Source organism: Tetrao urogallus (genome assembly GCF_951394365.1).
Source record: "Tetrao urogallus genome assembly, chromosome: 5".
Taxonomy (NCBI): Eukaryota; Metazoa; Chordata; class Aves; order Galliformes; family Phasianidae; genus Tetrao; species Tetrao urogallus.
The window spans coordinates 23087343-23113999 of record NC_136818.1 but is presented as its reverse complement, the minus strand read 5'-3'; the positions used below and the strand labels follow the sequence as shown (position 1 = coordinate 23113999).

The following is a 26657-nucleotide window of genomic DNA, read 5'->3' as shown; positions in this document are numbered from 1 at the left end:
TTTATGCTGCTGTGTTATTCCCTTGATGCAGCACAACAGGTTTTTTTGTGTGGCTTTTTTTTTTGCATTTTCATCTTGCACTGATTGGAGAAAGTGAAATCCTTCCACCTTTCCTCCTCCTCTCCCGATGCGATTTCCCTGGATTATTTTTAATCTGAATCAGGCACCCGGTGCAGCTCCCTGTGGGACTGTGTGAACAGCTGAATGGGAGGACTGGGAACAAGGGGATGGGCAGGAGGGGCAGAGCTACTGAAGTCAGCCCTTCTGCTGAGGCAGACGTCAATTTACGCCTTTAGATGAGAAACTTTTTATATATTCTTGACTTTTAAGAGTTACCCTCTTGGTTGGGAGTGTGCTACGCCACTAAATTATTGAGACTGTTGAGTCTGTAGCGTACATAAAGTGTGCTTGAAAGGCATGTGGGGGGTGAGTCAGGCACGTCTGAATGTGTTAGATGTGGCCAGCATGTGTAAGTGAGACTACGGCCCTTTGGTGCCTGGTGTGGGAACCAAAGTTCTGCTTGGTGACGGAGCTCCACCACCTCTTTGGTGCTGCTGTCCAATCCCACCTGATGTCAGAGTGGCTGTCTGCTGTGTGCGCATCTCTTGCATCAGTGTAACCATCCCTGAAGTTTTTAAGCGTGGCAGCGTGACGTCACCATCCTGTTATTGTAGGGTGTCAGTAATGCATCCCTGGGGACCAGGTTTGGCCTGTCCCTATGCGCTTATATACCACAGCCTGGAATCCAGGCTCGTGGCATCCACGCTTCAGCTCATGGTTTGTGGCATCCATAGTGGTGCCTGGAGCTGCTGCCAGGTGACTGAATTGGTCCTCCTGATATCATCATGATGTCAGAAATAACTTTTCTGTCTTTTCCTGGTAGAGAGCAGAGGTGAAGAGCCATGAAGAAAGCTTGCACAGAAGCATGTTGTTGAGCCCAGACCTGAAGCATGTAATCCAGATAAATTAACAAAGGCACATGTGTAAACCCCTCTCCTGTTCCTTTATTATCAGTGTGTAGATATTATGGATGGCAGGAGGGGTTAATGGAAGCACCACTCCACTGCTCTGTATTCCTTATGAGGGGTGAGCTGTCTTTTTTGGGTTTGGGTTTTTTTTTCTTTATTAACATTAAGCTGAAGTTGAGTGTTTGAAGGTAACTTGATCTGAGGGTGGGTTTGGTGGTCAGAGGTGTTAAATAACTAGTGAAGATAATAAAAATCAGTCAATTCTTGCAGCTTTCTAACTGGTTCATGCAGTCAGCAATCCTAGCAAATACAGGGCGCATTCTAACAGATCACGTTTCAGAAATGTGAGGTCTTGTGTTTTCCAGCCTTCCTTACTCTGCCTGATATGGACTGAGCCATGAGATAGGTGCGTGGAGTGGCAGTGCTGTGGCCAGACCTGCAGCATGCTTTGCTCTGTGCAGCTGTGCTGGCTGCAAGGCTGTGGCCACTGGGCAGAGTAGGGTGGGAGCAGGCAGCTGGCTTCTGCTGAGGCAGCATGCTTTGCTGCTCCCTGCCACAGCTGGGACAGTGCTGGACATCACCTCCATTTCCTTCTGCTCATCTTCAGACAACACCGATGTAACAGATCACTTCTTGCTTCAGCACCAGGATCTTACTGCATTGTGAAGTTGGTATTCCTCACATCCCCCAGCAGGAAGCTGAGCCAGCCTTCTAGCAGTGCTGCCTGAGCTTCTGCTGGAAGTCAGGTAACTGGAACAGTTGAGAAAGGTGTTCCTGTGAGATAAAGCAGCCCTGGGTCACCCATTGGAGATGGCTGCTGCGGCGCTCACATGCAAAGAAGCCCTGCTTCAAAGCGTGTTGTCAAGTCCTGTTTGATTCCTCCTCTCAACTTGTGAAACCAAATTTGGTCTGTTGAACCGTGTTGTTAACAAGAACTAATGAGCTTCCACTGTAACTGTTTAATGTGTAAGAAAATGCTTAAGTAGGAAAAGACATTGAGGAGATATTTCACATAAAAAACGCCGCAAACTTATTTCTAAAGGAACTTTGTCACACCACGGTTCAAAAAGAAATCAAATCATTGTTCTTAGATGAAAAATGTAATTTACTCCCAGCTGCAGATAGTGAGTTCCTCATGTTGTCCTGTAGGATATGCAGTGTGGTGGTTTGCAGGATCCTCACAACCAGTGCTGGGTGTTCAGCATGACGAAATAAGCTCTGAATGTTTCTGGCAACCTTCTTTTCACACCTTTCACCAAAGGGACAATAAGGCTGAGGATGAGAAGCTTCGGTAGATGCCACAGCTCTTCATTTGTGCCACCTTTTCTTTCAAGGGAAGATTCTTAATGGATCCCGCTTGATTTAGTATCTTGAGGTACATTGAAGCCACTTGTATCTCAACAAAGAATTCGGCATGTAAAGAGAAGAGCCTAATCACTTCTGATTTACTTGCTTTGCCTCACAAAACCAGCTGCATACCTCCAAGGAAAGTGCTGTATTTACATAGGAACTCTGGAGGCAGATGAGACTTGGCCTGACTCAACAGAGCAGGTTTGTCTTTAGGAAGGAGGGGTGTTCTTGAGATAGTTTTGACTTGTCATGGATGTACAAGTTTAACTTCAACAAGGACAAGTTAGCTGGCAGCTTTCAGGTACAAGCAAGATAAAATGTAGGCTTCTCCTGCCTCTGGCGCTCTTGTTTGAAGGAACATCTGCCAAGCTGTGGTAGCATTTTGTACTGGATCCGTGTTGTGTGTGACCTGGCACAGGAACCCTGCTCCTGCAGCTATGTGCTGTCATGCTGTGGCAGTGCTAAAGACCAGCCCACATAAAGGTCTGCTGGCACAACTGGAGTTACGTAGGCTCACAACTTTGCTAACGGATAAAATGTTTGTCTAGCTACGTGCTTGGGAACTGAAGTGCTGGAAGAGGTAATACAGAACAGGCTTTGTGTCCAGAGGACTTCAAATCTTGCTTACATATCTGGTGTAAAGCAAGGAAGTGGTTTGCCAGCAGTGTGCAACGTGCTTCCCTTCTGCAGGGCGCTGGCTGGTTGCACCTAGCGGGTTGGTACTGGGTGTAGATGTGCCTCAGGTACAGCTGGAGTATTGGGATGCTGCCATGAAACACTGATTTCTAAGAGCAGAATTGCTTTTCTACCCTCAGGGAGGTACGCTAGAAGTTTTATCTCATCTCCCGTGTTTTCTCACAGGCTCACTTTCAAGTCCTGTTTGCACACAGTCTCCCTCCTTTGCCTTGCCACCAGCCCCTCAAGCTGCAGTTAGGTGGATGTGCTGCAGTTCTTATCGAGGTGCCCTGTGAGATCCCACTGAAACCCCAGGCTCTTCTCAGTGCTGCAGCAGGTTGCTGTCCTGTCGTTTTTCCACAGATCTGCCTTGTGTTGAAAACAGCAAGCAGTTCTGTGCAGGACTAATAGTGTTGAGTTTCTATACAGTGTGTATTTAATCTGAAGTGGTTCTTCCCCTTCTTCTCCTCTCATCCTTTTGTCGTTTTGCTCTTTAGCTGGGAAGGACATGGTACGAACCCTGTGCTTTGCCCACAGCCATGACCCTGAGTCTCTGGATTGCTGCTGCTAGCAGAATACTTGCTGCTACCCTTGGCAGAGACAGCAAACTTTGGGGAAAGTACTTGCCTACAGTGAATCAATTGGAAGCTGATTGAGGCCAGGACCTGCGGTGACAGCAGTGGTGTTGGGGGGCACAGAAGGAAGCAGGTGCTTTGATAACTCTCCCTCATGCTGTGGAGCCTCTGGGGAGTTGCTTAAAATCAAGTATTAATTGCCTCTGCACTGGGAGCCATTTAGTGCCTCTGAGTGTCTGCCTCACCTTGCTCACTTATCTTGTAGAGTTTAGTATCTCCGTTTTTAAGATAGGCATCCATGATCAGAACTTAATTATCTTTGAGACTTCTGTTCCTCTGCAAAATGTTTGAGATTTAACGAATGGGAGGGAAGAACAAATGCATGGCTAATGGGGCTGCATGAACCTCGTTTCACTGAGGATCAGACAAAGAAAGGAAAAAAGATATGATGGGAATTTTCTCCCCCCCTTCTTTGACATGACAGAGAACAAAGAACAGAAGACCTTTGGGAGGTTCCAAATCCCTTCATGCTTTGGAGTTAAAGCAGCTGTCTGTTCGTCCAAGCAAGTTGTGTGTCCTTAACTTAGATGCATTCTGCTCCAGCAGGGTAGGAAACATTTCTTACCATGAGTAAGGAGCTCAGTAGGGAACACCTCACTTTTGTCCATAACCATTACAAGTCCTTCCGAGTGGCTGGTTTGGTTGGTTGATTTTCAGTGTCTGTGAATGAGGAAGGCTGGTATCAGCTCTTCTGTTGTGCATGATGTGTGGGGCTGTTGTATGGGCCTTGCCACAGATTGGTTACGCTTTGGGAGTACTGACCCTGGATCTTTGGCAGCAGGTGAGGAAGACTGAGGTGTGGCTTTCATCTCCAATAAGCAAGTTAGTTTGGCTGCCCCTGCAGCCAAGTTCTTCAGTTTTGAAGGAAATTTAACACAAAGCACCTTATTTACCACATGGGAGTGTACATCATCCTTGCTTCTTGAGCACTATAGCTTAGGAGATAAAAGCCTGCTCCTGGTACTCATGGCTTTGATCACCTTCTCCAAGGCAACCTACCACAAGAAATAAGAGCTGAAGCACAAGGAGATGAGTTAGTAAACCTGGGGCAGATTAACCACCTGTGATAGTGCATAGGCACAGCCTTTCTGTTTGCTCTGCCTCTTAGCTTCTGCCCATCTTTGTACAGGTGCATGTTTTGTGAGGCCTTGGCAACACGTACTTCAGCATTGGTGAATTAGCCACGTTTTCTTCTCGCTGCTGGAGGCTGGAGTGGCATCATGCGCTGTTCTATTGCTGGCAACAGAGAAGTTAGTGTGAAACTGAGAACGTGGACTTCTGCCATGCCTTGTGAATACGTGAGGCTGAGCTTCCTTGGGTACAAAGCAATCTTGAGCTGCCTCTGCATGTATGTGTAGAGGGATGCGTGCTTGGAATTTGATTGTGGTGGTGTAGAGCCTTTATTTTATAGAACGAAGCCCAGCTGCACGTATCCTGCCTCGTGTCCTGGGCAGCTTCAGCCTTCTTTAAGTCATGGTTTTTCTTGGAGAAGGGGAAGCTGGGCTGAGCATACCATATGCCCTTGTACGCACACATCTTCAAAGTCATTTTTAGGTGCTTTAAAGTATATTATCAGAGCAGATAGGATCAGGAGGGGCTGATGCTTGTTCACCACCAGCACGCTTGGCACAGGGGCGATAAGCTGGCGTGTTTAATGTTGAGGGCGGTGTCTTCCCAGTGAATCCCTGCGGGCTCAGGGCTGCACAGACACCCTTGTCACACTACCTGCACACCCTCCAGGAGGGGAAAAGCAGCTTGCCGTGGTGAGGGCTGCTCAGGTGAGAGAAACAATCATTTAGTTAATTGGAAAGCTGCATTGCTGATGAAGATTTTCTATAGGTGTAACTTTGACGTGTGATTTGTTGTAAATCAGCTGATTGCTGCACACTGCTGGGTGCATTGGGTCTCCTAATCCTTTCCGCAGCACAAACAGGTCTTTCAGCTTTGTGCTTCCTGTAATGACAGCACTGTGCTGTAAGGCTTTCACTTTTGAAACTGTATCTGTTCTGTAACCAAACGTTTCCTCGGGTGATGGCTCAGCAAGAGGATGCTGAGGCAGCAGCCAGGAGCAGAGTGGCCCTGCTGCTGCGGGGCTGCTGCTAGCAGCTTGGCTTCCCCGGCCTCTGCCACACAAAAGGGCACCACAACGGGTTGTACTGCCCAAAATGCAAAGTGATTGACAGCTTCAGGCCCAGCCTGCCAAATACATTGGAGAACTGGACCTTACCTAAAGAAAATGGCCTGAAATTGACTGCGGCCTCCCTGGTTCTCCTGCAGGGAATGCTTGGCGAGGCCCGTCCTCACAAAGCACACGGAGCCTCCAAGGCTAACGCGAGTTGGGAAGGATAAAAATACTTTTGGGCGTTTTTGCAACTTGATCACCTAAAAGCCTGTAAGGTTATTAGGTAGCTCAGACACGGCTAATCTTATAAATGTATGACCTCTAGACAGTGTGTGTTCTTTTGCAGTGCCCCCTTATTTTCTTCTCCTTGGACCTGTGCAGATTTATCAGCAGACACAAAGAGGGCACGAGGCAAACGGCTTTGTAGCCATGCCTTATAAGCATGTGTGAGCATAAAGTCTGTTACATTTGTTGCTAATTCAGAATGATTGTTTTGCTGCCTTTGCAGAGTATTTCCAGCTTCTGTGGTCTCTAGATCATATCCTAGCTTGGCAGTCCAGTATCTGGACTGTACGTTGCATATGATCCCATCTTGAGAAAAACATTAGAGTCTTTTGGAGTAGTTTTAGGGATGTAAGTGTCGATGCTAGCTGTGTGAGAGTTCTTGCTTACAGCTGCTTGCAGCAGCCTTGTGCTGCTGCCCTGCTCATCAGTCACTGCTTCAGCCCTGTGACACAGCATTCCATACCACACAAGAGAGATGCTGCTAATGGCAGTCACGTGTTCCTTTGCTCTTTATCAGCCACGACTTTTCTGTTCCTAGACTTTTTTATCCAGTGTACTCTTTCATTCCTGTTCCCTGGTAGGGCTCAAAATGCAAGCGTCTTCCTGCCATGTAGAGGCTTGTTAATTCTGTCTCTGTCCCCCTCCTCTCTCTATGCTGACCTGTCTGCCCTTTGAGGCGGTGGAAGGCTGCCATTGCTTTGCATTTTAGAAAGATAGAAGCTAACAGCTTAAGCAGTTGTCTCCCTTTGCAAAAGACCGCATGGCCAAGCACCCACTTAGCAGTGGCGGGTCTTGCTGATATGTTCCTTTTAGAGGATTACCTGAGTCAAGCCCGGGGGCTGTGGGTGTTGTGTGCCAAATACTGAGACGTCTGAGGGGAAATGGTCTGAAATTTGCTGGTGTTATCTTTGAAGTAATCTTCTCAGATGTGGATGCATGGGAGAGCTGCAGCAGGCCAAGAGTTGCAAGGATGGCTGCTGTGGGGAGCTGAGGTGAGCTGAGCCTGCTCCTCGCTTCCTTGGCCCACGCCGGTGCCTGCTTCTGGAGGCCCACGCCACTCAGGGCTCTTGAGCTTCTCTGTCTATAAAAAGGAGTGTTCAGGCTTGGAGCTTGGCAATACCGAGCTGTTCACTTGGTGCATATGGTTTTTATCTTTTATTTCTTGAAAGCGCTGCCTTGCTAATTCAAATGTTTCTCCTGCTTAGAACTCTTAAGCATTACTGACTCGTGTGGCTTACTGTACTGAGTTCTGTCGAGGTTATTCTGGGGAAATATAGGTGTAAAAGAACAGGAAGGAGAGGAAGAGCTGAGAGAGAAAGAATGGAGAAGTTTGTGTATATGAATCGAGCAGAGCAGTACAGCAGAGCTGAGCTGGGGAGGAGGATGAGGGGTAGCAATGGTGGTGAGAAAGGGGGAAGTGAGTAAAAAATCAGTGTGATCCAAGCAAATGGTCTGATCAGAGGGAGAAAGAAGTTGGCATTGTAAAGGCAGGCAGTAGAGCTCTAGGCAGGCAGTTTCTGACTTTCAGCTTGCACCAGTGCGTGGCATGGATTTTTGTATTTCTGTGCTCAAAATCAGGGACTTAATGGGAACCTTTTGCTTGTGTCAAGAAATGAGCCTGGTATGGTGTCTTTAACAGCTTGATACGTGGGGGGTTCGTTTATTTTTTAGCAGCTCATATTTTAAAGAATCTTTCTTCTTTTTGTCAGATTACGTCTACTTTGAAAATTCATCGAGTAACCCGTATTTGATACGAAGAATAGAAGAACTCAATAAGGTAAATGACCTTCATTGAATCTCTGATATTAATTGATCTAGTGATTGTTTGATTTGATTGAAGTCAAAATAAATCTCTGGTAGTTAGTAACTTAAAAATACTTCTGTTGTGATCATTCTCTGGGATGCTTTCAGACCTGCTAGATTGTTCTCCCTTGATGGGAAAGGACAGAGCATCAGCTGCAGGTTGTTCTGAAGGTGATTGTACCCAGCCATGGGGTTCCAGCCCTTCTTCCCCTGTGTGCCATGGTCATGTGCTACATAATAAGTAACAGCTTGGGCAGAGGATGGAGAGCTTTGTCATTTGATATTTCTTGAAGGGAACTAGCTCAACAAGAAGCCATTATCTGCTTCCTCAGACTTTGTCTTCTTTGTTCATCCTTTGGGCCAATGTATTTATTTGCCTGATTCCATTGGATCTAAAAAGCAGGTGTGATGGGTTGTGTGTGGGAAGCCCTCGAACAGTCTTTGATGCTGAAATTTTACCAATCTATCTGAGGTGGAAGTTCTGTGCTGAAGGCATAAAGTGTGACCAAAACATGCCTTTTTGAGGCTTAATACCAGTGTGTGTTTTACAGGAATGTAATGTTGCTGTTTTGGTGGTGAAATTGAATTAACTGACTAAAAATAGGGCATTTTCTTCAGCCATTAGTGATGGGAAGACACGCCTTCCTAAAAGTTATTTGGAAGAGAAAATGCATCAACATGACAAAGAAACTGAAGTTTAAAGCATCCTTCTTTTCATTGTAGTTTGTTTTCCATTAAGGAAGTAATAGGAACTTCCTTTACATGTTCCCCATGGATCCATAGCAGTGTGTTACCAGTACGGGCTGTATTCCACATTACAGGGTGCAGATTTGTTCCCCACTTTGTAGGAAAGTGTGCAGGGGTTTCTTGTGCCCCTTCATGCCCTTTTGTCACTTCTCTTTTCTTCCCTCTTTTTACCTCTCCTGCCCCAGGTTTGACAAAAGAACGTGTGGTACTTTCATCTTGGTTCTCTTATCTTGGTGCAACTCTTTCCTGAGTTGTGGTTTCTCTGACCTGTTCTTTGGCTTGGGTCTTTCAGGCTGAAATGAATACTATTTGAGTTGCTGTTTTTACTGAGTGTCAACCAAACCTAGGTGACTAACTGAAATGGATGATTCTACTTTGTTAACTCACAGCTACAAGATGACTCCTGCATTTATATTTCATCACAATTTAAAAGTTCTAGTTTATTTATAAAAAATTCTACATGCTCTGCACCAAAAACTGGTAGGATGTGAGTGGAAATATGCATATATATATATATATATATATATATATATATATATATATATTCTGTTGTCTTTTTTTCCTGTGTGTATATCTTTTATAATAAGAGAGCAACCTTTTCCTCTATTTGCATGTTAGCAGCAAGCGTGTATTTCAGTTCTGCTTTTTGTTTCCTTGTGAACAGATTGCAGGTCCACTGTCTTTCTTTTTTTTGGAGGCTTCCAGTGGGGGAATTCGTATCTCAGTCTTCTAGTTTCTTATCTGTGTCATCACTCTGGTTTTCAAGGGCTCTTCAATAGCAGGATACAACTCTTTTACGTTGCATTTTCATTATTTATTGGTTTATTTTAGAAACAATAGGTTGGCTGGGTCTGTTACAAAGCAGTAGGTGTGCTTCCTTTAGAGTTTGCCTAAAGCTGGTTCCGCAGTTCAGCAGTTATCATCTTACAAGAAAATCATCACCTATCTTGTTTTTAGAGTTTAAAAGAAAAAATCCCAAGTCATTCAAACATTTGAACTTCTTTGTATACTGTTCCTGGTGTACAGTCTGTGGCAGGATGCAGCTTCCTTTGTTCTCCTTTTGGAATGATTGTGGTGGTCATTCTTTGTCTCAGCAGCCCTGAAACGGAAAGGAAACCTATGGAAGTCATTTTGTGAGAACAGTAACAACTGGGTTCTTTCTTGCTTTTCTGCTGTCCTGCTGAGTTTGGACAACAGCCTAAACTTCCATTCTGTTGTTGTGTTCCACAGTGAATCTTGTTAGGATTTTAAAAATGTTTTCGTGTTCTGCTAAATGCAGGCATTGCCCCCGAAAAGTAGCCATGTGGTGTGCTGTAACTGCAGGTAAGTGACTTGTCACCCCATGAAAAACCTGTATCTGCTTAAAGTGGCAATCCTGCAGAAACAGTTAGGAGTGAAGGGCCATCCCCACTTCCCTACTCCAGAATGGATCACACTGGAGGGAGTGTTTCAGATAGGCTGCCCAGCTGAAGGGTGCTGGATGGTGATCCTGTGCAGCCCTTGTGACAAAATTCCTGGCAGTTTCTGAAGTGTTCTAGTTCAGTGCATGCAGTTCAGGTTTTGAATTGTGTCCTTTTTTTTTTTTCTTTTTCAGACTGCCAATGGAAACGTGGAAGCAAAGGTGGTGTGTTTCTACAGAAGAAGAGACATTTCAAGTACACTTATTGTATTGGCAGATAAACATGCAAGTAAGCTTATTTGTGCTCATGTTGCTTCTGTGCAAAATTTCCAAAATTGGGTAGAATTTTGTTGCAATTATAAATATTGTCATTTTAAAATGTAATTTCCCTGTATTCACCTTAAGTAAATTGCATTGCTGGTTTGGCTGACTTCTTTTTCGCTGCCGTACTTCCTTAAAACCTTGATTGGGTACAGCTTAGTTATCATGGTGGGGGAGCACAAGTTTGGGGCTGAATAAAATCAGTTGGGACTGAATAAAGGCATCTTATTGGCTTCCTGAAAGTGGATTTCCTAACTTCTGAAACGAGAGAGAAAATATTCTTTCTTGTATTACTTCTCCAGGCACTGTTTGTAAAGCAAAACAAAACAACAGTAACAAAAAACCCACTTTGCTTTAAAGAGTAAGTCAAATAGCCTGGTCGTAGGAAATGAGCTTTTGAAATGTGGCCAACTTGAAACTTGGTTAGCAGGAGTTGTCTTTAAATTTCAATGTTAGTCGTGTATATATATATATTTTATATATATATATTTATTTGAAACACACACACTTTTTTTTTTTTTTTTTTTTTTTTGAGTTGATATAGATTTCCTCTGAATGTGCTGAGTAAATAAATTTTAAAACACTGGATTTTAGGACATTCTATCTCTATTTTGGATAGCTCAGCTCCTTTTGTTAGGAAAAGAACAATGTCTAGGCTTGAGACTTGAACGTTTAAAACTTTTTTTTTTAAGTACTATCTGTAATTTCTGCTTTTTTCAAAATGAATAAGGAATGTCATGATACTTAATACAGTTCAGAGGATTGTTCCTGCTACCCTAGCTTGGCCTCCTTTCCTTGTATGCGTTGACTTTATTATTTTACAGAACATTGTGTTAATTTCTGCTGCCATGTACACTGTCAAGATGGGACGTGTGAGACAGCTGAGCAGAGATGGAAGTTTCTTTCTAAACAAGAACTTAGTGTCACAACTCTTCTACTATAGAAGCAGTTTGAGAATAGTGACATGTGCATACAGAAATAGTGTGTATAGTTCATGTGTTGGCCCATGTAAACCTGTAAGGGTTGCAAGGACATTCAGTTCAAAAAAACAAATTGACAACAGCAAAAGGAATAACAGAAGCTGCTGTAGATGTGTGCATTCTGAACTTGGGAAGGGAAGAGCATGGTGCATTCCTCTGCTTTCTAAAAGAGTATCCATCCCATCTGTAGAGAAGAAACAGTGCAACGTATCACATGATGTGTGATGTAGCGCATTAATTAGAGTCCTTGCAACCTGTTTGATTCCACTGTAGTTACCAGTGGGGGTCAGATTTACATTCATTACACCTTCGTCTGCCAGCTCAGCATCCCTCCCATCTCATCCTTGCTAGGTAATGGAAGCAGCGTTAATTAAAATGGTGCCAAAACAAACATGTTGAAAGTGTGGGGATGTTAGCAGGCACAGTAAATAAATTGATTGGGATTGTAAATAATGGAGTATGTGAGATGTATAGCTCAGATTGCTAAAATTTAGCAAGAAGTATGGGCAGCCTTATCAGTCCTTCTATTTCCAGGCTCTCCCATGGGCACAGAGATGAGGAAGAATGACCAATCTGATCTGGGCATGTCATAATTATGATTTGGCTGCTGAGTACCTTTGTCTTTTAATGTGCTTCATAACAGATGTATGAGTAGACTGTGATGCGTATATGGTATGGATCTGGCTGGGTTGTGGGGGGATTCATTATGTCTGGTATTTAGTTGTGGCAATGAATGTAGTGTCTGCAGGTGTTCCCAGCACTGTAAGCTGTTGGGGAATAATGCATCAAAACTAGCCCCTTTTTGATGAATACAAATATTTTCTGTTCTATATTCAAGTCCACATAAATCCCTCTGTTGCACTAGTAAAACTGTGCATTGGGAAAAGTCATGTGGCTTTGAGTTGAGATTTAGCTGTGCTGCAGAGCTGTGGCAGCAGGCAAAGCTTTTCTGCTATCTCTTCAGTGCAGCTCTATTCATTTTTTCCAAGAATACTGAAGCTTAATAGGAGCTTCGCCATGAACAACATGACTATTGATTCCTTGGTCTGCGTCTCACTTGACTAGATTTAGTACAGGAAGCAGGTAGGAACGATTCAAAGACATGTGAGTCTGAGGCTGAAAATGAAAAACCTTCCTTTCAACTCTCATAAATGCTCTTTCAGCTTGCAAAGACTGATTTCTTGTAGAGATTGAAAAGGAAGGGTTTTTTTAACGTAAACAAACAATTCATTGTTCATTTCCATATCTGTTTGAAAGACAAAAAGAATATTCTGTACGATAATTCCAGCAATAGAGTTTCTGAGGCTCCTTCTTACTGTAAACTTCTTTAGTCGCTACAGTTTTTCCTTTTGGTGCAGGATAAGATTTCTGCTCAATGACTTCCATTTACACAGATGTGCTGTTGTCTGGATTCTGTTCTTCAGGAGGGAGAAGAGAGTATAATTATGCTTTTTGGACAGCACTTCTTTACTCTGAAAAAAAATTACACCCCGTGAGATGTAATGAAATGCAATGCTGCGGATGTTAAGATTCTAGTAGAGACACTCAAGGCTGTCACTGGCTTTGAGTTCGTTTCCATAAAGTCTCCTGTTGCCTCATTTTGATGCATTTGCAGTAGATGTACGTATCTGCATCGCTGATCTTTTAACTGCCTTTGTTCAGCTGATTAATGGAGCTTTCTGACTGCAGACATTCCTGGATTTGCAGTCTTAGGTGAAGATGCCTTCATTTTAGGCCTACTCTTGAGATCAGTGCAGTGAGATAACCAAATAGTGGGAAAATATATGTGTATTTTGTAGTACTGTTTCTCTCAACGCAGGAAGGAAAGAGGTGGGATTGTGAAAGGAATGTTGTAAAGTTATATTTTTAATAGGAAATTATGCTCTTATGCTTTAACTGTACAATCCATCAGATATTTGGAAATCCGAGGATGCAGTATTTTCTCATAGTTCTTTATAAAGGAGAGAAATGAGTAGGAAGCAGCTTGTTCTGTAGTTTATGATTGTAAATGAGTACCTGATGTATGCAACCGGATCCCGGGATTTGATCTGTCATCTTCCTATTTTTATCACACGATATCAAACTTGTCTAGGCTGTCCCATAAATCTTTCGGCTTTATAATGGCTTCCATACATTGCTGGCACTTTCTATTCATAAGCCTCTTTAATCACCTCGCAAATTATTCTCGGGAATTTCTCTGCCTGATTGTGAAATGAACCTGCTTCGCCAGTAGGAGTCTATTTAATGCTCTTGCCCAAAGACTTTGTAGTGCTTTAAGGTAGAATATTGCATGCAGGCAAAATTACAGGCAGAACCTGATAGAAGAGAACCGCGCTCTGTGTTTTATTGTTTATTCCTCAAGCCACAATTGGATGCTGTGACTATATTTTCTCCCTATAGTTTCTTCTGTAATTAAGTAATTATTTCTAACAGCAGGAACGAGACCTCCTGTCCTCCCTCCTAACCACCCACCCTGGCTGGCTCCAGTTACGTGCTCTCCGTCTTGCAGCAACAGTTCTTTCACTTCATTCAAAATATTTGCCCTGATTGTGAAACCACAACGTTAGTATTTGGAGAGCCATTTAGCTGGTGCAGACCGAATGGCACGGGCAGCGCTTGGCAGCTTTATGGTCAGCTTTCATCAGCTGGTGTTTGGGCGCCAGGCACGCATGGCAGCGTGCTTTTCAAAGTGCTGAATCTTCTAAAAATAAACATCTCTCAGTGATGAGGTGTCATTACTCAATCAGTCCGTGAGCTGCGTGAGAGCCGTGTGCCCAAACAGTTGGAGGGCCGCTGAGTATTTTTAATGACACCAGCCAGTGTAAATGCAGTTTGATGACAGCTTTATTGATGAGTTCTTGGCTATTTTACACCCTCTACCCCCATTTTCTCCCTGATCCGCACGTGCAGTTTTAAAACGAGCCAAGTTCATTAATCTGTGCATGGGCATTTTGGGGCCTGCTGTTGAGAGGAGGAAACTGTGATTTCCTCTTCCAACACTGTTGTGGTGAGGAAGGAAAGTGTTAAAAGCAGGTCCTATTTGCTCTGTCCCTTCCCGCAGTGTTGACCGTGGTTGCAGCAGATGATCACAGTAAGTCTTGGAAGGGGTCATGAGATGTTTGCTTGGTACTGTGGTCAACTTCTCCTGAACTGTCAAGGTGTAAGGAGTTCCACTTGTGGAAGATTCCACCATATTTTTATAGCTATAAGTCAATATTTGGGTTTTGGTAAAGAGAAAATAAATGAGGTTCCAAGGCTTAGTATGGACCATTAGAAGTGGTCCTGGGAAGAGGAATCTGTTGTCACAGCACTGGTTTCCTCCAACACAGAAGGATCTTCTGTAGAATTGTAGAATGTCTTTCAGAGCTGCTTAGTTGAAGCTTCCATCCTGCTGAAGGAACTGTAACAGGTCAGTGCCCCCAGCTTCATTGAGTTTCCCAATGTTTTGGCCCCTTTTTCTTCCTTTTTATTTCTACATTTCAAATGTAGTGATACCACCCTAACTAATTAGAATCATAGAATTGCCAAGGCTGGAAAGACCTCTAAGATCATCCAGTCCAACCATCCACCTATCACCAGTAAACCATGTCCCTCAGTACAACATCTGGATGTTTCTTGAACACCTCCAGCCCCAGTCTCCATTCTTCTGTTCCTGCAGACCTGCCCATCTTCCAAGCTGGACATCCTACTGAGCGCTTATTTCTGTGTCATTTGCCTTTGTGCTTTTCTGAGTTCTGCCATGTAGCAACTTGCATAAAGCCCAGAATGCAGAGCGAGAGCTCTGTGTTGTGTCTCTGCTGTCAGATCTGTATCAAGCTGCTATTCTTTCTAACATCTAGCAAATATTGATGTTTAATTTCGCATCTCATACATCTGGTCGTTTTAAATTACAATTTCTGCCTCTTGGGCTTCTCCTGCCAACTCAGTTTGCTCTTTCTAATTATTTTCCCCAATATATGTTAGCTTTCACATGAGTCTTGCTGTTTGTGTCCAATCTGCCTGTCTCTTGCTTCCACTGTGTCACTGTCAAGCTTTTCTTAATGTGCTATTAATGATTCTGTAGTCAGATATCAAATAATGCTTAATCTAACAGTCCTTGCAGCATTGCACTGGCTACTTTTGCATAGCTGAAATATTACTGCTTATATTAAGCCTAAATGTTTAGTTTTAAATCCGCATGACTGCATCTATCAAGCAGAGAGATTAATTTTGAAGCAAAGCTTTACGAGATCGTTGAAATCCCAATATACTGCACCTACTGTGTTCTCATCACTTACTCCACAGTACTGCCGTAAATGTGGGCAAGTGCTTCTGAAAGGAGTTTATTATTGTTATTACTATTTCTTTCTAAGATTATTGTCCTTGTCTTTCAGGGGCTGCCATTCTGGAGCCTAAAGTCTGCTTTGCTGAGAGCATGAGCTGTAGGAGGTTGAGGTGCAGATGTGTTGCACTTGTCCTGAAGCCTTAGGCTGCATTAGTCCCATTTTGGTTTATAGTCCAACTTAAACCTTTGCAGTACATGAGGTGTTGAGGTGGTTTCAGTTACTGTTTTATCAAAGCTACTTTTTATGTGACTCCAGTGCTGCCTTCCTGGTGCGTTTCTTTCCTTCAGAACACATTTGTCAGAATGCATTGTGCCTTCTCCTTTGAAAGGCTGCGCGTAGCAGAGCTGGCCTAAGAAGAAAACTCGTGCGTCCCACCTTCCTTGTTTCATTGCAAGCACAAGGCATATAAATAAGACAGGAGTTGGAAGAAAGACAAGCCTCCCTGAAGGGATGTACCTCCAGAGATGAGCTTGGTTTTGCTGGGTGGTTTGTTTTCTTTGTAGGTAAGACTACCACGTAGTCCTCAATATATATTTCATGTAATTTTTGAAAGCTCTCAGCTACTAAGTATACTGAAGACATTAAGTGTATTAAAGTATTAAGCTGCTCCTTAGTGTTTTTCCTGCATTACTCTGTGCATACTCTGATTTTCCAAAACCTCTCCTAAGTGCAGGAGGCATTAATGCCTTTTCCATCGGTTTTTGAGCAGGCAAGCTGGTAACTTACTGACTTGTTTGTGGATTGCTGCTGGTGTATTTATAGTGTAGGGCAGCAGCCACAGTATTAATTTCCAACTAAAACAGAATCCACTTCAGCAAATAAACTGCAGAACCATGAAACTGGGGCATAAATGTAGAGTCTGTGTCCCAGTGTGTAGAAAAATACTAAATTGTAACGTGCTGCTGTTTGCAGAACGGCTCATGCAGTTATAAGAGCTGCTGCATGTTGCAGTGGGGTTTAATTACACTGCTTTTTCCCTTCCTTGCTGGAGCAGCTTACCTGAGGGACTTATAAACCACAGGTCTCTGTTCCAGGACAGTAAAACAGTGATAAATCATGAGGAATGTGGAAGGTATATTGTTGGTTTTTGTCCCCCCCCCTTTGGCATAATGGTGGGCTATTTAAATGCAACTTTAATGTTTTGCAAAATGGCGTGTTCTCTCCTTTCTGTTTGCTTTCTTTTGGGCTGGCAGTGAGGATTAGAGGTAACTAATCTTCCGAGTGTATGAATCACAACTGTTCCTATATGCATTTCTGACTAGAAATGTTTCTTGGCAACAAGTGTTGAATTAAGCTGCAGGCACAGATCTGCTCTTTGAGAGCACAGCAGCAGGAAAGTCGGAGCTCTGCTGTTGGGGTATGAGACATTACAGCTCGTCCTGCTCGAGTCTGGGAAACTTTGCTGTGCTTTTGGACAGTGCAGTCACTGCCTTCTTTTCGTAGGGAAGGAGGAGATACGGGGGTTTCCTTCATCATGAAGCTTTTGGTTTTCTGCAGCTTTGTCTCGTGTGATTGACAGAATGCTTGCTAATGAACACAAAGCATGACAATAATTTAATTCTAACGAGGACAATGCCTAGAGATGTTTTGGATCGGTTGCATATCCGTATGGGTGTGATTTCATGTATTTGCTTTGGCATTCATTTAAAGCTGGTTGGATGGAGATAGCATGGCTGGAAGCCTGTGGTGGTGGATCCTGGCTCCAGGCTAACACAGGCTTTGTGTGGCAGCAGTGTGTGAGCTGCAGCAGGGGAGGGCTGCTCACAAGGCTGGCCTTGGGCAGTTGGTTACATTCCAGTTCATCTTGTGACTGTGATCTATGGCCTGTGGTTAGGGTGAAGAGAGTGAAATCCTCTCAACAGCTAAACTGGTCTTTTCAGTAGGCATTTATTTCAGAAGCTGTTGAAGGCAGGACAGAGCAGTGTGCAACTGTGATAGGAGTAGGGTGCATGATAGCTGACACCTGGATTGAACATTTTGCTTTCCCTGCCTCGTTCATCATGTGTCAGCTCCTTCCCAATGCAGCCAGCGCTGAGGCAGATGGTCCCTTGTTCTTCTGCTGCAGATTTCTGACCACAACTTGGTGGGCCTCCACAAGTGTTGACCTGGGGTGCTTTCATTCTAGTGGTGATAAACACTGTTCTTCACAGACGTGACTTAAAGCTTCTGTACCAGTTATCTAATTATTTCCTTAACTGAAATGTGAGGGTTCAAAATTATATTTCACCTTGAGTCTGTTTATTATTTAGCAAAGGTTTTGGAGCTGATTGGCCTAGAGTCCATACTTGTGCCGTGTTCATAATGGTCATTTTGTCTCTCTGTGACTAGGAGAAATGGAGGAAGAGATGGAAAACCCAGAAATGGTTGACTTGCCAGAGAAACAGAAGCATCAGTTACGACATCGTGAATTATTTCTCTCACGACAGCTGGAATCTCTGCCAGCCACACATATTAGGTAACGGCCATTTTCTTCCTGTGCTTTTTATTTAGAAGCCAAATGTCACTATTATTCAAGTAATCTGCAGTGTAATATTAAATTTTGTGTGCAACTTCAATAGTATCATCTTATGCGTCACACAAGCTTTTAAGATGTGTGTTTTTTCATAAAATATGTTTCTCTTTTTTAGAGGCAAATGCAGCGTTACTCTGTTAAATGAGACAGAATCCCTTAAATCATATCTGGAACGGGAGGTATGAACCCATTTTGTGAATTGTCAAGCTTGAACGCTTTCTTTTGGCACAATTTAGATTTGGTGGCTTTTTGTAAGCTTTCTAAAAAGAACAGTTCTTCTTTCATGTCTAAGCGTACTCAGTGTTGACAGGGGGAAGCTTTGGGCTCAATACAGTCTTCATTTTGATGTGAAACTTGGTGGATCTAGCAGGCCAGGCATGTTGTTTACATTCCTGTGACAGTAAGCTGTCCCTTCTTGCCTATCAGAATGGCAGACTGAAAGCTCAAGATGAAGGCTCAGGCTCCCAGACTACACAGGGTGGGAGGTGAAGTAACTGTAGAAGAGGGAGCAAGCCAGCAAACTGTATTTCCATATATTAGTTTTCTCCTGAAGTCTTACATATTTATTTCAGTATGGTTTGAGCTTGATCTCACCTCAGATCTCTGAGGAGCTTAGTTCCCTGGGTTTTGAGTTCACCATTAAAACTATTTACTTGTAATCCTTCATTTGCCACCACAGACACTTAGATCCTTGAAAAACTACTTGTCACTGAACTTCTGACTCCTGCAGAAATGTTAGCAATCTGACTCCTTAAAGGTACCTCGGCCAAATACTTGCAACTGAACTGTCTTACGCTGGTGGGTTTCACTTTTTCAGGTGTTCTGTGGTCTTAAAAAATTACAGTTTATTAACACATGTATACGAGTTTAATGGTGTCTGAACTACTGGCTGCCAGCTGGGCTAGGCAGTCTTGGCATATGACAGTAGGAAACCTTTCCTTTTGGAAACTAACAGCATATATTTTCTTAAACTTCATGCTAACGAATAATGAGTCATTTAAGTGTGTTATTATTTGAATACATCTGCAAGCACGTTTGGATTTGAAAACATTTAAATGTTACATAAGAGAGGAAATCTTGTAATTGAAAGCAGTAAGGTAGCAGTCATTAAACTGTCCTTTAAGAAATGCAAAGAAAACAGGTTGTTTTTGGTTTGAAGGAGCGTGTTGCAGTCTGGGCTGACTTTTTAAATGCATCTTTAGCTTTCTTCAGTATTTATTTAAATGTAAGATTAATTTTAATCCAGTGCTCTAGTTTAAGAGAATTTTAAACAAAGCACGGAGATTAAATAGTCAGGCTTCTCTTTGGAATGTGAAACCAAAAACATGTTGAGCCTGCTCAGGACTGCCAAATGGCAGTGCATCAAACGAGGGCTGTTGTGTTCAGAAATGCTTGTTACCAGCTAGCAGTCTGGGAGATGCCCATTTGAAAGCAAAAGTTAATCAAACTGAAATTAGTTTTAGACTTACTGGTACCCAAACTTTAAGCTGTGTTCCTTCTCCATTGCTCCCCAAACATTTTTATCACCAGCAATCTTACAGGTAGGCACCTTGGCTGAGAAGGGAGCTTTCTTCCTCTAGTTGTGCAATTGCTCAGATGCAGATGTCGGAACAGAAAGATTTCTTGTTTTCATCCTTTTGAACTCTCAAAATGCAAGATGAGTGATGCAGGCTATTTTTAAACTGAGCAGGCACTTAGAGACTTGACAGAATGAAAGAGTTCCATGAATGTGTCCTGTTGCTTACCACAGTGTTTTGCTGTGGTGCAAAGTAGCTTGGACAGATGGTAAAGAAATGGGAAGCTTAGGAACAGAAATGTGCTGGGGTGGAGGGAGAAGAGATTCAGAAAGGAGATACTTGTTGCCTGGTCAGTTCCTGGCCCTGGGTAGTATAGTCTTCAACTGTCTTCAACTGCTCCTTTTTTTTTTTTTTTTTTTTTTTTTCCTCTTCCTGTTTTTAATTCTCTCTTTGCTTTCAAAGCAGTTCTAGGGAATGTGCCAACAGATTTCTTGTATGTTTGATAACTTGCCTGTTTTGACCACTGAAAGTAGGCTTTCAGCCCAAGGCTGTTTGCCTTGAAGGAGGTTAAACATGAAGACAAGTTTTTAGGGAGATAATAAGCAAAGCAAAACTACATTTTTGTTATCTTGCTTTCATCCTTCCCCTCTCTCCTGCTGTGCTGCTCACAAAGATTGCTGCATGACATCCAGGGCCCAGCGCTGTTTTTATTGTGTCTGGCAAAACCAGGTTTGTAGAAGGACTGAGGAACAGGAGGAAAAAGGGGAAAAGAAAGAAGCAACTGAAAACCTGAATTTCCTGTAGATACTTAATTTTAATTCTCAGGGAGATCAAGAGAAGGTTATAACCATTTCTGGCACATGCAGTAGATTTCCCTATTCTGCAGATTAGCACTAGATTTCCCTATTTTTATACGTACCACTTATTTGACTGTGCTGCTAGAAGATATCCATGTGATGGTGTGAATTTTGCCTGCTGGGTACATCTCTGGCATTTGTTTCTTTTGGTACTCCCTAAAAATAACATGCTAAAATTTCTGCCTTCACCCCAACTGAGTTCATGAGAGTAGGTTTGCAGGCTGTAATGAACGAACCACTTTCTGTACTGTACTTTCATGTGGGGCTTTTCTACAGTTTTTCTGTCATTGGTGGCTTTGGTTCTTGGCTTGTAGCTGCTGGTAGCTTTGGGGCTTGGATAGGGAAGCTCTGAGTGTCCATGTAACGGTTTGGAGAAGCAGAAAGTCATGGTTTAATTTTAACTCTTGGCAGGTCATTTTTATTTCTATTTTTTTTTCCCAAACACATTGAGTGTTTTCTGGGATGTGGAATTAAAGCAGAAAACCCTTATTCTTCACCGCTGTGAACTCGACATGCACAGTTTTGACAGCAAGGAAAAGCATGGACGATTGTGAAGAGCCATGTAACCTTGTTGGGTGAAATCCTTGTGAAAAATCTCTCATTGGCGCTATGCAGTGGTGATCAAGAACTCACACTCATTCTAGAGTACACTAGGATCTGCTCTGCTCCTTGGGCTGTTGCTTCCATTGGCATTAAACTGATGTTAGTGTTTTCAGAAATGACGTGCCATTTTTGTGGGCTGAATTTAATATTTCTATGGGCACTGATGGTGGTGGCATTGTATTACTTCTGGGAGTTGCATTGTAGTCACACTTCTGCCCCTAAATTTCCATCTCATCCCTGTTGAAGAGGCTCTGGCTGGGTAGAAGAGACCAGAGACCTGTAGTTCTTTATTTTGGAGAGAAGTGTTGCCTGCCTTTCTCCTGCCTTCCTTTATCTCTGCCTCAAACAAAGGGATGAGGGAAGAACAGCAAAAAGAGATGTGTATCCTGCTCCCTTTTCTCACTGAGTGACTGCCATTAGATGGCTAAAAACATAGCAGTGATCTACAGAAGAGAAGCAATAGAGCATCTCAGTCAAATACCATAGGAGAAAACTTCCCCACAATCAATGACTTCTGGCCAACAAAGATCGTGCTATGAAATCTCTTGTACAGTATATCCTCAGTATTGTAATATTTTGAACTTTGCATATGTCAGGGAGCAAGAACCCAGATTTGTTGACTCAGCTATCACATGAATTATTTGTCTTCTACTCTGAAGCTCCCTTCTGTTGGTAGGTTGCTGTAAGTAGACTTTGGTTCCTGTGGGAGTGGGAATCAGTTCTGTCGAGAACATCTTTGATTGAAAACACAACCAAATCTTCCAGACCACAACCCTTCTAGTTTACTTACCTGGGTGTTAGGGCTGTGTTTTCCCAAGAGTTAGCTATGGCTGCAATCCTGCCACCAACAGAGCATGTTCCCTCTGTGGGGAAGTGATGTGTTTTCTGATGGAAAAGATCAGTGCAAATTAAAGCCTTTCCTCTTGTTTTGTGCTGGATAGGTGAGACTTCTCTGTGTCCTGCTTTCTTAGGTAGCAAAACCAAAGCATATGCAGACCAGTTGAAATTTATTCTCTTCTCCCCATTCCATACATATTAATCTCTTGGAAAAAATGCTGGTTTTTTTTTTCTATTAAAGTTAGAACTGTCATGTTTAACACTTTTAAATTCTGTAATTGCTTGCATGCTGGATGCTTTAAACGTGTAAAGAAAATGTGGGAGACCTTACCTCTGTGGCATCAGTCTTAGATGAATCTAAATATGTGCAGGGCTGGATAAACAAACCTAATGTGCACCTTTGACTCAGTCCACTTAGTCCTTAGTCCACAGAATGTTTATCTTGTTACTGGGGAAACTCAGTGGTCATTCCTCCTTCTGGGGGTTTTCATGGCAGATAGAGGACTTTCTTTTCCTTGCCGCCTTTTCATGAGGTTGAAGAGAGCTGAAAACTGATGCTGGTTTTTCCTGATTTTTTTGCTGCATGATGCATACAAATGCAGGGAAAGGGAAAGTGTGAAATGAGATGCACTGGAACAGGTTGCCAGCTATTTACACAGAAATGCGGGGAAGGGAAAAGGAGCTGGAAACCCAAGATATGAAGGATGGCACATAATGCATTTCTGTTCTGTTCCTGGTGACCTGGTTACTGTGGATGGAGATTGAGATGTCCAAACAGAGCTCTCTTCCTGCCCCATATCCCATGTTCCCCTTTGATGGAACTTACTTGCTGCAGAAGAGTTCAATTACTTACCCTGTGCAGTTAAGTGATTAAAATTGAGGCTGTTTTCTTCCTCCACTCTGGCAGGACATTCTCATTCTGGTATGACTTCTTGCTTTAATCGTTCATGCTTACCCAGGTGACAGAAACCAAGCAGCTTTTTTATCCTTTTTCTCATCTACTTGAGCAAAAGCAACAAATTAATGTATTACCACCTGCAGCTAGCTGCTGCTGCTGCCAAATCTGCTTCCCTTTGCCCAATAAGCAGCAGAAGAAAGACAGCAATTTAATCTTAAGTGATGAGGGGAAACAGTTTGGTCAGCAGTGTGTCCCTGAGACAAGGAAGGCCACATCCTGATCTTTATTAGGAGAGTGCTGAGAAGGGAACTGGTAATTAGTTTGTTTTTACTTGCTATGATTAGACTGGGTGAGCAAACAGCATAAAAGCTTTCTACTATATTTACTGTGCTAAAAATGTAAGCTAGTAATGCTTCATTTTCTGTTTTTGTTTCATTTTTAGGATTTCTTCTTCTATTCACTAGTATACGATCCTCAACAAAAGACTCTACTTGCTGATAAAGGAGAAATTCGAGTTGGAAACAGATACCAGGCAGATATAACAGACTTATTAAAAGAGGGTAATTTCCATAATTTAAGTTGTCAAGAGGCCACGTGGAATGCAGCCACTTTTATGTATGCAGCCCATGTGGGAGACAGAGGTTCCTACCACCATGTCATGTGTGCACCACTGGCTCGGTTTGTTAGGGACTGAAGCAGTTGCCCACTGCATGCAATTAGTTGTGTCTCAAACCAGGCTTTAAGCGGGCATTTGTCCAAATCATAAAAGTTGTTGAGACAAATTGAATTAATTGGCTATATCAGAGCTTGCACTCATTTTAAGAGATTTCAGAATTTTCATGGGAAGCACAAATTTCCATCACATCTGTATAGCCTTTGTGTTTTTAATCAAGCCTCGCTTCCCCGTAAGAGCCACTCCCAAATTATTGCCAATTAAGTGCTGTCTCCCCGCATCAATTTGCCCATTATTGCTGGATGCCTTTTCCTCAGAGCCCCCTGCCCGTCTGCTGCTGTTGGCTGCCAGCCTAGACTTCTCACCTGCAGAACAGGCAGGAGGAATTTGCTGCCTCGAGCACATTGTGAGACCTCAGCCTGCCCTGCTCGTGGAGCAGAAGGAACATAAGGACACATGCCCAGGAAAAGAGGCTGTTAGTTAACAGATACCAGCTTCACACTGGTCCTTGCACTGCAGTGGGTGGAAGAACTCTTCTCTGAGACCTGTGTAGGGCTCAGACCTATCTGACAACATTCTTCTCAGAGAGCTGGTGTTATGAGCCGTGTTGGAAGGGGCTCTACCAAACTCCACAGGCAGAGATGTTAATGCACTGAGGTACCTCACTCTCTGCTTCAGAGCTTTGCAGATGTGCAGGTACTGTTAGGCTAATGTTAGAGCAGGCCAACATATTGGTCGGGACTCTTGTTTAATTTGTCTGTGGTATTTATTTGGCAGCTGGGCTAGCCTCCTAAGTGAGGATGAACTAATTTGAAAGGCACTCTCTTCCTTCAGCCAGCCAGCATGGGAATTCAGAAAAGTATAATCTCCAGATGTTTCAAAATGGGTTTTAAAAAAAGAGGCTCAGTAGCTCCTGTATTTTTTTCGAAGATATTTTGGTTTGTATATGGTTGGGAGAATAGAATTAAGAGAATCTGATGCTATGATTTGCCCCTTAGAAAGCAACTAGTGCATACAGGACCAGCTACCTTTTGCCTGCTCAGAGCAGCTGGGAGTGTGCCTGCTTTCCTGGAACTGTTGTGAGGTAGAGGGGAAAGAGAGAGAATCTGGGGAGGAGGCTGAAGTGAGGAGGCTAGTTTGGGGGAGGACGTAGTCTGTTTCCCATTACTTGTGCCATTAGATATCAGTTCTTCAGCATCCGGTGGCCTAATTTGGATGAGTTGGGTTGCTGCATCTGTCAAGCTGAAGTTGTCACAGCCGAATGGGTGAATGAAACTTTCACTGTCAGGCAGAGTATCTGAGTTGATTTGGTGGTTAAATTATTGTGAGATACAAAATCGGGAAAGTAATTTTATTTCAAAACAGTCATGCTGAGCTTTTCTAACTTGTTTTTCAACCAGGTGAGGATGATGGAAGAGATCAGTCAAAACTTGAAACAAAAGTTTGGGAAGCCTTTAACCCGCTAGTAGACAAGCAGATAGACCAGTTCTTGGTGGTAGCACGGTAAGAGCAATTTACCACTTCTTTGAAGATCATTTGAATAACTCATCTTTTCTAAGCACTTGGTGTTTTTGTGTGTGTTCTTTTTGCTGTACTGGTATGAATGCTGGCTTGGTTGCTTGATTCACGTGTTTCATTTTGAAATGATGGACGTGTTAATGTGCCTTCCTGGGAATTGCATGACTTCATGAACAACTACTTGGATTTACAACTTTCACTTTCAAAAAGTTAATCATTTTCTTCTATTTTATGTGAGAACTGTCCTGTAACTGGTGAGATTTTTCAAGTTCTTTGGCCAGCACTTCGAGCACGCAGAGAGCTAAATTCCTCACAGTTCATTACAGAGTCCATTTTGTCCCTTTTTCAAATCCAGCCACGTTTCAACATGCGATAATAGTTAAGTTGTAATAGTTAAAGCTAAGATGTTGGAGTCTAGGCACTAGGAAACAAGTAGAATGAATAAAGTCAATCCCTGCAAATGAGTACAGATGGGGAATGGTGAGTTTTATGCTTCTTTTTAAACTCAAGGCAATCTGTCTGACAGTGTTAGTTTTATGAAATATTTGTGACCCTTTTCAGTGTTCTGTTCATTTATATGAGCAGAAGCTTATATTAAAATTTAATATTTACAGTTAAAGAAAAAGGTAATGCTCTCCAAGCTCTGTCTTCTAGTTAAGTTTATAAGACTATGGAAGCATGGAAGTGCGAGTAGCAGATGGATAGTTAGACCATCCATAGTCAGTGGATCAAGTTACTGTTAGATATAGGGAGGAAGGTGGTGCGTTTTCCCCCCTTCTCCCTTCCCACACACATCTTGAGTTATCATGCTGCTGAACTTTCCTCTTGAATTATCCTGGGTGTGGTATTGCTGTGTCTGTAGTGGGTGAGTTAATGGGGTGTCTCCTGAGGACATAACATGGAAGAATTTGGCTGGAACGGACGCTCATTCTGATTGGAGCTGTTGAATGATGCAAAAAGAATGCATTTATGAAACAACAGTAAATGCTTTCAACACATTGAATGATATAGACTTAAGAAAACAGGAGGAGGAAAGAAAAGGGCAGAATTAAGGAAAATTGAGTTAAAATGTAGAGTTTTAAGTATGCAAGGTGAGAAGTTTGTATGTTCAGAAGCGTGCAACAAAAATCATTTTTCTTTGCACTTTGAAGATAAAAGTTTGCCATTTTTATGCAATTGAGACAAAATTTTTAAGAACACTTGAGAACTTCTTCATGAGTGGGATGGGCCTTGTGTGAGAGCCCAGTAGCAGGAAGCAAAGTATAAAACCAGCTTGGTTAAAATGGAGAAACGTCAACTGCTGTCCAGATTGATGAAAATCTGACAGTTCAGATCCATCAATACATTTTTGTCATTGGTTAACTATTGTTTTCTGTTGTCTAGACTTAGTTGTTGTTTGTTTTCAAGGTTCATAAAATCTGTAGTGTTATGACTGCACTAAGGAATCACCATAAAATTTAGTCTCCTCAAGTTGCGCTGTGCTACTTACACAATATGTGGCTGTTTCCCTGGACTTGTGCCAACAGTGGAGTCAAATCCTGCTGGATTAAGTGATTTATGTGCAGTGGATGAATTCTGTGTAGGTTGCTCCATAAGTAGTGCCTCCTCTTTATTTCTGTGGAAACTACAACA

General features: G+C 42.7%; 1 protein-coding gene across 1 annotated transcript in view; it reads left to right on the top strand.

Moving 5' to 3' along the window:
* Window positions 1–26657, top strand: part of MTA1 (metastasis associated 1) — a gene marked incomplete at both ends in the record, with an annotated part of 68558 nt that overhangs the window by 2524 nt on the left and 39377 nt on the right. The window contains 6 exons of the mRNA XM_079535286.1: window positions 7745–7812; window positions 10180–10273; window positions 17939–18065; window positions 18238–18301; window positions 23277–23394; window positions 24908–25010. Coding sequence (XP_079391412.1) covers window positions 7745–7812; window positions 10180–10273; window positions 17939–18065; window positions 18238–18301; window positions 23277–23394; window positions 24908–25010 — 574 coding nt within the window. The remainder of the gene's footprint in view (window positions 1–7744; window positions 7813–10179; window positions 10274–17938; window positions 18066–18237; window positions 18302–23276; window positions 23395–24907; window positions 25011–26657) is intronic.